General features: G+C 40.9%; 1 protein-coding gene across 1 annotated transcript in view; it reads right to left on the bottom strand.

Moving 5' to 3' along the window:
• LOC106580125 (mediator of RNA polymerase II transcription subunit 27) overlaps positions 1-13,585 on the bottom strand; it is a 103,431-nt gene that overhangs the window by 81,914 nt on the left and 7,932 nt on the right. Inside the window, exon 2 of the mRNA XM_014160826.3 lies at positions 8,933-9,077. Within this exon, the coding sequence (XP_014016301.1) occupies positions 8,933-9,077 (145 nt within the window). The remainder of the gene's footprint in view (positions 1-8,932; positions 9,078-13,585) is intronic.

Genomic DNA, 13,585 nt, shown 5'->3' with positions numbered 1-13,585 from the left:
GACGCGATTCCACTGGCTGTTGACTAGGGTGGGACACAAGCGTCCCAGGTTCCCAGACAGGTTAACAAATTGGATGCAATCTATCACAGTGCCATCCGTTTTGTCACCAAAGCCCCATATACTACCCACCAATGTGACCTGTACGCTCTCGTTGGCTGGCCCTCGCTTCATACTCGTCGCCAAACCCACAAGCTCCAGGTCATCTATAAGTCTCTGCTAGGTAAAGCCGCGCCTTATCTCAGTTCACTGGTCACAATAGCAGCACCGACCTGCAGCACGAGCTCCAGCAGGTATATTTCACTGGTGAACCCCAAAGCCAATTCCTCTTTGGCCGCCTTTCCTTCCAGTTCTCTGCTGCCAATGACTGGAACGAACTGCAAAAATCACTGAAGCTGAATACTAATTTCTCCCTCACTAACTTCAAGCACCAGCTGTCAGAGCAGCTCACAGATCATTGCACCTGTACATAGCCCACCTGTAAATAGCCCATCCAACTACCTCATCCCCATACCGTATTTATTCATTTTGCTCCTTGGCACCGCAGTATCTCAACTTGCACATTCATCTTCTGCACATCTATCACTCCAGTGTTTAATTGCTATATCGTAATTACCTCACCACTATGGACTATTTATTGCCTTACCTCCCTTATCTTACCTCATTTGCACACACTGTATATAGACTTCTACTGTATTATTGACTGTATGTTTCTTTATTCCATGTGTAACTCTGTGTTGTTATATGTGTCGAACTGCTTTGCTTGATCTTGCCCAGGTCGCAGTTCTAAATGAGAACTTCTTCTCAACTAGCCTACCTGGTTAAATAAAGGTGAAATAAAAAAAAATCTGAAATGTAAAAAAAATTACAGATATTTATACTTTTTTGGTAAAAAAAAAAAATATAATAACATTTACATAAGTATTCAGACCCTTTACTCAGTACTTTGTTGAAGCACCTTTGGCAGTGATTACAGCCTTGAGTCTTCTTCGGTATGACGCTACAAGCTTGGCACACCTGTATTTGGGGAGTTTCTCCCATTCTTGAGATCATCTCAAGCACTGTAAGGTTGGATGGGGAGCGTTCCGCACAGCTATATTCAGGTCTCTCTAGAGATGTTCGATCGGTTCAAGTCCGGGTTGTGGCTGGGCCACTCAAGGACATTCAGAGACTTGTCCCGAAGCCACTCCTGTGTTGTCTTAGCTGTGTGCTTAGGGTCGTTGTCCTGTTGGAAGGTGAACCTTCACCCCACTCTGAGGTCCTGAGTGCTCTGGAGCATTGCTCTCTACTTTGCTCTGTTCATCTTTCCCTTTATCCTGACTAACCTCCCAGTCCCTGCCGCTGAAAAACATCTCCACAGCATGATGCTGCAACCACGCTTCACCGTTGGATGGTGCCAGGTTTCCTCCAGAAGTGACGCTTGGCATTCAGGCCAAAGTTCAATCTTGGTTTTATCAGACCAGAGAATCCTGTTTCTCATGATATGAGAGTCCTTTAGGTGCCTTTTGGCAAACTCCAAGAGAGCTGTCATGTGCCTTTTACTGAGAAGTGGCTTCCGTCTGGCCACTCTACCATAAAGGCCTGATTGGTGGAGTGCTGCAGAGATGGTTGTCCTTCTGGAAGGTTCTCCCATCTCCACAGAATAACTCTGGAGCTCTGTCAGAGTGACCAACGGGTTCTTGGTCACCTCCCTGACCAAGGCCCTTCTACCCAGATTGCACAGCTTGGCAGGGCGGCCCGGTCTAAGAAGTCTTGGTGGTTCTAAACTTCTTCCATTTAAGAAAGATGGAGGTCACTGTTCTTGGTGACCATCAATGCTGCAGAAATGTTTTGGTACCCTTCCCCAGATCTGTTCCTCGACACAATCCTGTCTCAGTGCTCTACGGACAATTCCTTCAACCTCAGGGCTTGGTTTGTTCTCTGACATGAACTGTCAACTGTGGGACCTTATATAGACAAGTGTGTGCATTTCTAAATCATGTCCAATCAATTGAATTTACAACAGGAGGACTCAAATGAAGTTGTAGAAACAACATTTCGAGTCTCATCGCTGGGTCTGAATACTTATGTAGGTATTTCAGTTTGTATTTTTATATAAATAAGTATTGTGTGCAGATTAAATAAATAAAAAATCTATCCATTTTAGATTAAGGCTGTAACGTAACAAAATGTGGAAAAAGTGAAGGGGTCTGAATACATTCCGAATGCACTGTATGTGATTAAATCAATATTACTTTTGTATTTATTATTCATCTTCCTCAATGAAAACAAAAGGAATCACAGTAGCCTATCTATATAAGAGCAATCTCTATAAAAGCAGTAGGAGAATGTCTTGTGTGCAAGGGCAATAATGTTCACTTCGTCCTTTGAAAGACCCCTTCTGAAACCTAAGTGATCAAAGGAAGACAAGGTACCCCATGAAGACATTGAAAATGGGGACAAGATAGTAAAAGCATACATGTGAACCTTGAATAATTTTTATGAGAACCACTTCTAGGGTTGGGCGATGTCAACCTTCGTGCTATCGTGATTATGTACCCATAAAACATTTACGTGATAATGCCCGAGAAGCCGGTGTTTGGAGGATATATTGGCACTGGTGTTGTTAGGCTTGAGACGAAGTCGAGTGCCGGCAAACCGTACCAATATATCCTCCAAACACCAGCTTTGAGGGCATTATCACTTTTATACGATGGGTTACCAACATATTCAAATAATGAATGACATATTTTCATTAAAACACGTTATTTTGATTAATTTATTCATACTATTTCATCCTTCCACAAGATATAGTCCCGGCAAAAATCTAGGGTTGCTACCCAAGCCGGCTGGTGGTTCATTCTATCGGATCGGTTCGGTTGCTAGAGACACGACCCAGTTGTTAAGTCTTTGTTCTGTATCTATGGATGCGACCCAGTTGTTCGTTCTAAATGTTCCATTGCCATACTGGCTAGCATCTTTCTTATCCCTTATTTGCTAGCTAGCCAACTACGGCTAACTTATAGTCACGTCAAAAAGTGCAGCCAGACTAACAGCAAAGTAGCCGCATTTGCATTTGTTTAAGCTGTTTTCTAGTAACATTTATTTGGATACATCCATAACAGAGCTAATGAGGCGTGATTTCGCCTGGCATAGAAAATGGGCTCACTCGTCAGGACACTGTTATTCAGAGGAACTAGTCAACAACACAGCTAACACAATCATTTCAACCTGAAGCTGGAAAGACTGCAAACTAGCTGCACTTTGTTTAGTTTTACCTTTTTTCAATTGACATTTCTTTGTATAAATCTATAAAAATGCCAGCTGATTCAAGATTTCGACTGGCTGAGAAACGCTGCCTGCCTGTCTCGTCCCGACACATTCATTAGTATGAGACAGCTGGAGATCGAATATTGAAACAATGTTGCAAATGTCTGTGAGACAGACAGCAATGTTTAAACAAATCTCTGTTGTTGAAAACTAAACATTAGTCTAAAAGAAATCTGAGATAATGTCTCGTTACTTTTTAGTGGAGATCAAGTTTATAAATTGCTTGGCTGGGCTGATGAGACAGTGGATTTCTCAGTCGGATGGAACAGAGCAAATAGGCATTTTAGCCGATGGTAACTTGTGGAATATACACAGTCTGGAATATGGTTTTAACCAAATCAACATTCAGGATTAGACCCACTCGTTGTATAATGTGATATACGAGGGGGGTTGGCCCACATCTGACTTCATCACTCTTTTGTCACAGAGAATTTTTCTGCTACATCACGAAATTCAAATGAGCCTCCATGCGGGGGCAGTCGAGTCATTAGGACAGGGGTTCCTCCTATCATAATCATTTTCGCTCTCGCTCACTCAAAATGCTAGGTCTAGGTTCTATTACTGCAATTTTCAACTGTACACAAATGTACAATGCCTTCATAAAGTATTCACACCCCTTTACTTTTTCCACATTTTGTTGTGTTGCAGCCTGAATTTCAAATTGATAAAATGTGGATTGTTTTGTCACTGGCCTACACACAATACTCCATAATGTCAAAGTGTAAATATGTTTAGGCATTTTTACAAATTAATTAAAAAGAAAAGCTGAAATGTCTCCCCCTTTCAACTCCTTTGTTATAGCAAGCCTAAATAAGTTCAGGAGTAAAAAATGTGCTTAACAAGTCACATAATAAATTGCATGGACTCACTCTGTGTGCTATAATAGTGTTTAACATGATTTTTGAATGACTACTTCATCTCTGTACCCTACACATACAGATAATTGTAAGGTCCACAGTTGAGCAGTGAATTTCAAACACAGATTCAACCACAAAGACCAGGGAAGTTTTTCCAATGCCTCACAATTGGTAGATGGGTAAAAAAAAAAGCAGACATTGAATATCACTTTGAGCATGGTGAAGTTATTATTTACACTTTGGGTGGTGTATCAATACACCTAGTCAGTAGAAAGATACAGCCGTCTTTCCTAACTCAGTTGCCGGAAAAGGAAACCGCTCAGAGATTTCACTATGAGGCCAATAGTGACTTTAAAAAAGTTTGAATTTAATGGCTGCGATAGGAGAAAACTGAGGATGGATCAACAACATCATAGTTACACCGCAATACTAACTTAATTGACAGAGTGAAAATAAAAAAGCCTGTACAGAACAAAAATATTCCAAAACATACATCCTGTTTGCAACAAGGCACTAAAGTAATACTGCAAAAAATGTGGCAAAGCAATACATGTTTTGTCCTGAATACAAAGTATTGGATTTGCCCCAAGCATAACACATTACTGAGTACCACTCTCTATATTTTCAAGCATAGAGGTGGCTGCATCATGTTATGGGTATGCATGTGATTGTTAAGGACTGGGGAGTTTCAGGATAAAAAAAATTACAGAATTGAGCTAAGCACAGGTAAAATCCTAGAGGAAAACCTGGCTCAGTATGCTTTCCACCAGACACTGGGAGATTAATTCACCTTTCAGCAGGACAATAACCTAAAACACAAGGCCAAATATACACTGGAGTTGCTCACCAAGAAGACCGTGAATGTTCCTGAGAGGCCGAGTTACAGTTTTGACTGAAATATGCTTGAAAATATATGGTAAGACCTGAAAATGGTTGTCTAGCAATGATCAACAACCAATTTGACAGAGCCTGAATATTTTTTTTAAGAACAATGGGCAAATGTTGCACAATCCAGGTGTGGAAAGCTCTGAGACTTAACCAGAAAATACCTACAGCTGTAATCGCTGCCAAAGGTGATTCTAACATGTATTGACTCCGGGGGTTGAATACTTATCAAGATAGTTTTATTTTTAGATTTCTTTGACAAATAATTTTTATTTTTAGATTTCTTTGACAAATAATTTTTATAATAAAAAAATGTGTGTAGATCGTTGATAGAAAAAATTAAACCCACTTCGTAACAAAATATGTAAAAAGTCATGGGGTGTGAATACTTTGAAGGCACTGTAATTATGGTTTTTGGTGGATTGAAAGCCTGTATTGTGTCACTTTATTATTTAAGCTCATAAAGCTGTCAAGATGTTTATGCATTTGAGCCTAAGATGATTTTGTTGAGCTGAGACACTTTTTTTTATGTGTAAATTGTCCGATTACTCTTTTTACTTCTTGTAAAAATTTTAATAAATGCAATTAACTTGTGGGCCTAATGTAGACTCAGGCTGGTCACTAGTTCGCCCAGCAGTCATGATGCTCGGTGCTGGAGCGCGCTGCTTAGACCACTGCGCTCCGGCAGTTCACAATGCTCTAGCAAGCACTAAAAATAATGATGATGATTCATAGGTGTGCCGTTTGTAATTAATTTGTTTTAAGCCTTCCCCAAACCATAGCCCTTATGAATTCAGAATTAATTCCTAAACTTTGAGTTTTTTTCTGTTTTAACCCTGTAACCACATGGAATTAATAGTGCTGAGGGAAAAAAAAAATCTATAGTTACATATCGGGACATTATTTTTGATGATATATCGTATCGTTTTGAGATTATCACAATATAATTTTTGCACTAGTTGGCTGTATCTGTACCAAAACTTTTATTTTTCCTTCATAGCTTGTTCTCTCTTCTTTTTAAATAGGGAGTCCATTTATTTTCAGCAATTTTATTTCCTTGACTGATCAAAACTCGTTTTCTCATGGCTCTCTCGTACCTCTGCAGCAGACATAATTAAGCAATATTTTTGGAACATCGAATCACAATAAAAATCACAGTATCGAATCGCAATACATATCGTATCGGCACCTAAGTATCGTGACAAGATCGTATCTTAAGGTCCCTGGCAATTCCCAGCCTACTGTTGCCAACCCTTAGTAAACATTTGGAAAAAATGGTGTTTGACCAGATACAATGCTATTTTATAGTAAAAAAAAAAAATTCACAACAGAATTTCAGCAAGCTTATAGGGAAGGACATTCAACAAGCACAGCACTTACACAAATGACTGATGATTGGCTGAGAGAAATTGATGAAAAATAACGTGGATAAAGAGTTACCTGTCTAACACATGGAGTGTTCTTTAATGGAAGTCTCTCCAACAAAATCCAGGTAGAATCAGGAATTCCCAAGGGCAGCTGTCTAGGCCCCTTACTTTTTTTCAATCTTTACTGACGACATGCCACTGGCTTTGTGTAAAGCTAGTGTGTCTATGTATGTGGATGACTCAACACTTTACACGTCAGCTACCACAGGAACTGAAATGACTGCAACACTTAACAAAGAGCTGCAGTTAGTTTCAGGATGGGTGGCAAGGAATAAGTTAGTCCTCAATATTTCAAAAACTAAAAGCATTGCATTTGGGAAAAATAATTCAATAAACCTTATACCTCAACAAAATCTGTGGAAATTGAGAACGTTGAGGAGACTAAACTGCTTGGAGTAACCCTGGATTGTAAACTGTCATGGTCAAAACATATTGATACAACAGTAGCTAGGATGCGGAGAAGTCTGTCCATAATAAAGCGCTGCTCTGCATTCTTAACAGCACTATAAACAAGGCAGGTCCTACAGGCCCTAGTTTTGTTGCACCTGGACTACCGTTCAGTCGTTTGGTCAGGTGCCACAAAGAGGGACTTAGGAAAATTGCAATTGGCTCAGAACAGGGCAGCACGGCTGGTCCTTGGATGTACATAGAGAGCTAACATTAATAATATGCATGTCAATCTCTCCTGGCTCAAAGTGGAGGAAAGGTTGACTTCATCACTACTTGTATTTGTGAGAAGTATTGACATGTTGAATGTACCGAGCTCTCTGTTTGAACTACTGACACACAGCTCGGATACCCGTGCATAACCCACAAGACATGCCACCAGAGGTCTCTTCTTAGGCTAATTGAGGCTATTTTGCTGCGCTCAGCTTGCTCCTTGTCTCAACAACTCCAGTCATATGAAACGGCCTTCTCATTTAGGCAACTTAATTCCGTAACTGTAATTTCATTACAAATCTCCCACTTCACTTGCTACACATGGAGCCTCGGACGGTGGTGCTGCTTTGATTAGAAGTATAATAGTCAAATGTACAGGGTTGCAGGTATAAATACAGGGTCCAAATCTTAAGCTCTGAGCTCCAACAATGCAGATCAAAGTGAAATAAAAACAATACATGTAATAAAGAATATAAATAAAACATAAATAAAACATATACACACACTAACACGTTTTACACATGGTGCTCCTGTACCGCGTCTTAGTGATGGAAGCAGGGAGAACAGGCCATGGCTCGGGTGGCTTGGATCCCTGATTATCTTCTTGGCCTTCTTGCGACACCTGGTGTTGTAGGTGTCCTGGACAGCAGTCCGTGTGTACCTAATGGTGCGTTCGGCTGAGCGTGCCACCCTCTAGTGCCTTGCAGTCAGCGGCGGCAGAGTTGCCGTACCAGGCTGCGCTCAATGGTGCTCCTGTAGAACACCGTGAGGGCCCTCTAAGAAAATAGTACTATGACTACGGGCGGGTGAACCGGAGTGGAGAGCTTGAATTTTTTTTTCTCAGCTCCAACTTCAGACAGTTCAGTCAGAAAACACAATATGCCAATTAGAAGCCTATTTTGTGTATTTTAGGGTACTTTTTCATACTAGAATACTTTGACCTCAAATTGCGTGCATGGTACGCTAAATTTGTGCAGGTTGGCAAGTCTGTAAAAGTTTAGGCACAAGCGTGTCAGCTACAGGAGTGGGTGCCATCTGTGTAACAACAGCACAAACCGTCATTCTGTTACCAAACTTTGAATCTGCACTGTTCTTCAAGTAAATGTGTTTTTGTAAAATTTTCTGTGGAAATTGTTAAAAGTAGTCGTTGAGTATAGTGATGGTTTGTTTAACTTAAAATCATTGTTTTTTTGTTTGACATACATTTTTTAAAGTAACAAATCTGAGTCTCCGCATCACTCTGTTATCATGGAATTTCCAATATCCTATATGATGACCTTACAAACAATGGGAGGCGTGGCATCATAGCTTGATACATACAGTATAGGCTAATGTATGTTACCATATACCGTGCATCTGCATTTTATTTCAAATCAATCTTTACCTTACCTGTTATTTAAGACTTCCAGCATATGCTTTAGAAACTGAATCATTTCCATCAGCGCATTGTATTTAGAGAGTTGCGACAATGGGGTAGTCAGAGATGCTGCACTGGGGGCATATTGTTCACGTAACTAATGCAGCCTGTCATTGTAGGTTTTTAGCTGATACACTGGAAGCGTATCCCGGAAGAAACAGAAGCTAAACTTTATCATGTGTTTACCATGAGTCAATTTGGATCAAACAGATAATGTTAACGATGGGAGTGGCTTCACATTGAAATCCAAGGAAATTGTCCACAAGATTCCAATCTTTGACATATGAAACTGCATTGCAGAAAATCCACTATGCCCTAGAATTGAATTCTGCCCTTATAGTATTTTTTCCCTTGTAGCCCAGTAGAAAAGCTTGGCCTACCTTGTTAGACCACTTGTATGCCTGAAGGAGCTGACTGTACAGCGGGGTCTTGTCCTGAACTGGGTCCAGACTCAACAGGCCACTGTTGTGAAGGGGATGACTCTCTGAAGGTCTGCCAACCAGGGTACTGAGGCGTTCCAATTCACTACATAAGTACATAGAATAGCAGCTGTTAGAATAGGCATGTATTTCACTTCAACACAAGGATGGGCAATTTTGATTGGGCTGGGGGCCACAAAAAAATCTGAACTCATTATGGGGGGGCCGCAGTGGATCGCAGGTCTGGGTACCCACATCCATACCCACACATGCAGTCAGAGCCTAGCATTTAGCTACCCCCCATTTTTATTTTTACAGCTAATTTCCTGCTATTCTACACATTTTCCCTTTAGGTGGAGAGAAGTGTTTGCAGTTTATAATATATGTGATTGAGAGTGACTACCCCGTTCGGTATTTCGACCATGATCACTACAAATTTAGATATCCGGCCGTTAGACTTACTAACCAATCTCAGAAATGTGGGCTAATTGAGTGTGTGTGTGGGGTGAGGCTGTCATCCCTGCTTCAAAACATCCGATTTGTTTCTTATTTTGTATTTATCCTTGAACCAGAAAGGTCACATTGCAGATTTCTCTCTTTTACAAGTGAGCCCTGGCCAAGAAAGCAGCATATAGTAAACACAACATAAAACACAACATATTAAACATAACAATGAATGGAAGTTAACAGAGCAAAGCCCATAAGAGAGCTTAAAAGAGCAGGTTTAAAAACACATGCAATTTGTGGTCATCAGGCCTATAATTTGTCATTTAACATTATCAAATCGGATTCAATTAATCTAGTTTCCAAGATGTATTCCAAGACAATGGGGCAGCTGCCCTAAAATGGCCTTATAGACAAACATGTACTATAAGGATGGCAATCCTGCTAACTGATATAAGGTACAGTGATGTTTAAGAGGTCTTGTGTTTGTTACAAATCTAACTACAGCATGGTAGGTGTTTCTAGTGTGTGCAGGTAAAACCATGGGGCATTCATGTAAAGAATATCATCATAGTCCAGCAAAGGCTGCAACATTGTCTTTTCTAGCTTGAAATAAAACCTTACCTAAAGAAAAAGCCCAGATTAAGTTTAAACTTTTTTGTGGGGTTTAAAATACAGAGCTTCATCAAGGTGAAATCCCAAGTACTTGTACGAGGACACCACCTCTATTGGCTTGTTTGAGTGAGTATCTGAGGCAGAGTAGGGGGTTGCTTTGAACAGAAAAAGGTTGTTGGACAACAAACGCTTCCTACAATTTGAGAAATGCCTTAACTAGTGTGGGATCAGTCCTATAGATAGTGTCATCTGCATATACACTGAGTGTACAAAACATTAGGAACATCTGCTCTTTCCATGACATAGGCTGACCAGGTGAAAGCTATGATCCCTTATTGATGTCACTTGTCAAATCCACTTCAAATCAGTGTAGATGAAGTGGAGGAGACAGGTTAAAGAAGGATTTTTATGTCTTCAGAAAATTAAGACATGGACTGTGTATATGTTCCATTCAGAGGGTGAATGAGCAAGACAAAAGTTAAGTGCCTTTGAACGGGGTATGGTCGGTGCCAGGCACACCAGTTTGAGTGTGTCAAGAACTGAAACACTGCTGTGATTTTCACGCCAACAGTTTCCCGTGTGTATCAAGAATGGTCCACCATGCAAAGGGCATCCAGGCAACTTGACACAACTGTGGGAAGCATTGGCGTCAACATATGCCAGCATCCCTGTGGAACGCTTTCGACATTTGTAGATTCCCTACCCTGACGAATTGAGGCTGTTCTGATGGCAAAAGGGGTTGCAACTCAATATTAGGAAGGTGTTCCTAATGCTTGTACACTCAGTGTAGATGTACCTTCTCATTAGCTATTTTTTCACACCAGTCATAAATAATGAACAATAATGGCCCAAGAATAGAACCCTGCGGCACTCAAGTATTTAAAGAAAGCTTGTCAGAAGTCATGCCATCAACCTGTACACACTGTGATCTAACACTAACAAAATCATTAAACCAACAAAAAGCTTTACTTGAAAGGCCTATGTTTGACAAGCTCTGCGTCAATATCTCAGTCTACGGTGTCAAAAGCCTTAGACAAATCAATGAACAAAGCAACACAATGCTGTTTAGAATCAAGTGCTTCCAGTATTAGTTGTCGCCGTAGTAGTGCTGTGTGTTTTTCTAAATCCAGACAAACTTGTTCAGGACATTATTGGTGTATAAAAACTCCTTCAGCTACTCACCAACAAGTCAGGGCTCTGGACTGCAACCATTTAGTCACAATTTGTGACCCTTTGACTTGTCTGTGCGAGTAAAAAAAAATGTAATTGGTCGCATCAGTGCGAGCTGAACATTCATTACATGGTCACCTCACTCAAAAATTTCAAACATCACATTTTTTGCCGGCTAAAACCATGATTTGTTCAATCAGGAAAGTGCATTACCCTCATGATTCCTGTAATGAAAGTGTCTACCCTGACCCTGGGCCTGTTGATGTGATGAGCAAGCCACGCTCTCTCTCTGTCTCCTCAGATGTGCAGTGAGGGATAGAGAAAAAGGCTTCTGATTGTACATTTGCGGGAAATACACACCTTTAGAAGCAACTGATGTTGTTCTCAGCTTTCTGCGGGTAGAACTTGTATTTGTCATCTCTAAATATATTTGATATGGCTTTAAGATACGGAGCGAGCGAAATGTGCAATTGTGTGTCAGCCATTGCGAGTGCATAGGGTAGAAGTCTACAAGTGCAACGTTTTTTTAGGACATGACATTTACTGGTAGATTACGACTAGCATTGGGTATTATATTTTGTGTTAGTGATCTAGCTAATGTGTTCTGAGTTTCACTTCCTCATGTGGTGAAATAGACCAAAAATGTACTAGCATATAATAGTGCACATAAAGATGTAGGCAAATTCATATTTACTAAACAAAATTCAGAAGATTCTGGAGCCCTATTTTAACAGCAAAATATAACAACCTATTGTCAAACCACAATTCACGATAATCACTTGACTTTCTTGCAGTTCAAAATACAGTGCATTCTGAAAGTATTCAGACCCCCTGACTTTTTCCACATTTCTTATGTTACAGCCCAATTCTAAAAATGATTACATTGTCATTTATAGGGTGTTGAATGTAGATTGATGAGGAGAAAAAAACTTTGCAAAAACAGGTTTTTGTACATTTTGGCAAATGTATACAAATAAAAAAAATGAAATCTCACATTTACACAAGTATTCAGACCCTTTACTCAGTACTCTGTTGAAGCAACTTTGGCATCAATAATCAATAACAGCCTCAAGTCTTCATGGGTATGACGCTACAAGCTTGGCACACCTGTATTTGGGAAGTTTCTCCCATTCTTCTCTGCAAATCTTCTCAAACTCTGTCAGGTTGGATGGGGAGCGTCGCTGCACAGCTATTTTCAGGTCTCTCCAAAGATGTTCGAACGGGTTCAAGTCCGGGCTCTGGCTGGACCACTCAAGTACATTCAGAGACTTGTCCTGAAGCCACTCCTGCGTTGTCTTGGCTATGTGCTTTGGGTCGTTGTCCTGTTGGAAGTTGAATCGTCGCAGCAGTCTGAGGTCCTGAGTGAACCGGAGCAGGTTTTCATCAAGGATCTCTCTGTACTTTGCTCCGTTCATCTTTCCCTCGATCCTGACTAGTTTCCCAATCCCTGCCACTGAAAAACATCCCCACAGCATGCTGCCACCACCATGCTTCACCATAGGGATGGTGCCAGGTTTCCTCCAGATGTGACGCTTGGCATTCAGGCCAAAGAGCTCAAGCTTGGTTTCATCCGACCAGAGAATCTTGTTTCTCATGGTCTAAGAGTCTTTAGGTGCCTTCTGGCAAACTCCAAGCGGGCTGTCATGTGCCTTTTACTGAGGAGTGGCTTCCGTCTGGCCACTCTACCATAAAGGCCTGATTGGTGGAGTGCTGCAGAGATGGTTGTCCTTCTGGAAGGTTCTCCCATCTCCACAGAGAAACACTGGAGCTCTGTTAGAGTGACCATCGGGTTCTTGGTCACCTCCCTGACCAAGGTGCTTCTCCCCTGACTGCACAGTTTGGCCGGGCGGCCAGCTCTAGGAATAGTCTTGGTGGGTCCAAACGTCTTCCATTTAAGAATGATGGTGGCCACTGTGTTCTTGGGGACCTTCAATGCTGCAGACCTTTTTTGGTACCCTTCCCCAGATCTGTGCCTCAACACAATCCTGTCTGAGCTCTACGGACAATTCCTTCGACCTCATGCCTTGGTTTTGCTCTGACATGCACTGTCAACTGTGGGACCTTATATAGACAGGCGTGCGCCTTTGCAAATCATGTCCAATCAATTGAATTTACCACAGGTGGACACCAATCAAATTGTAGAAACATTTCAAGGATGATCAATGGAAACAGGAAGCACCCGAGCTCAATTTCGAGAATCATAGCAAAGGGTCTGAATACTTACGTAAATAAGGTATCTGTTTTTAATACATATGCAAAAAAAATCAATAAAACTGTTTTGGCTATGTCATTCTGCAGTATTGTGTGTAAATTGATGAGGATTTTAGAATAAGGTTGTAACAAAATGTGGAAAAAGTCAAGGGGTCTGAATACTTTCCGAATGCA

The sequence above is a fragment of the Salmo salar genome, chromosome 20 (genome assembly GCF_965601325.2).
Source record: "Salmo salar chromosome 20, fSalSal1, whole genome shotgun sequence".
Taxonomy (NCBI): Eukaryota; Metazoa; Chordata; class Actinopteri; order Salmoniformes; family Salmonidae; genus Salmo; species Salmo salar.
The sequence above is the reverse complement of the archived record's forward strand: the minus strand, read 5'-3'. Positions and strand labels throughout refer to the sequence as shown.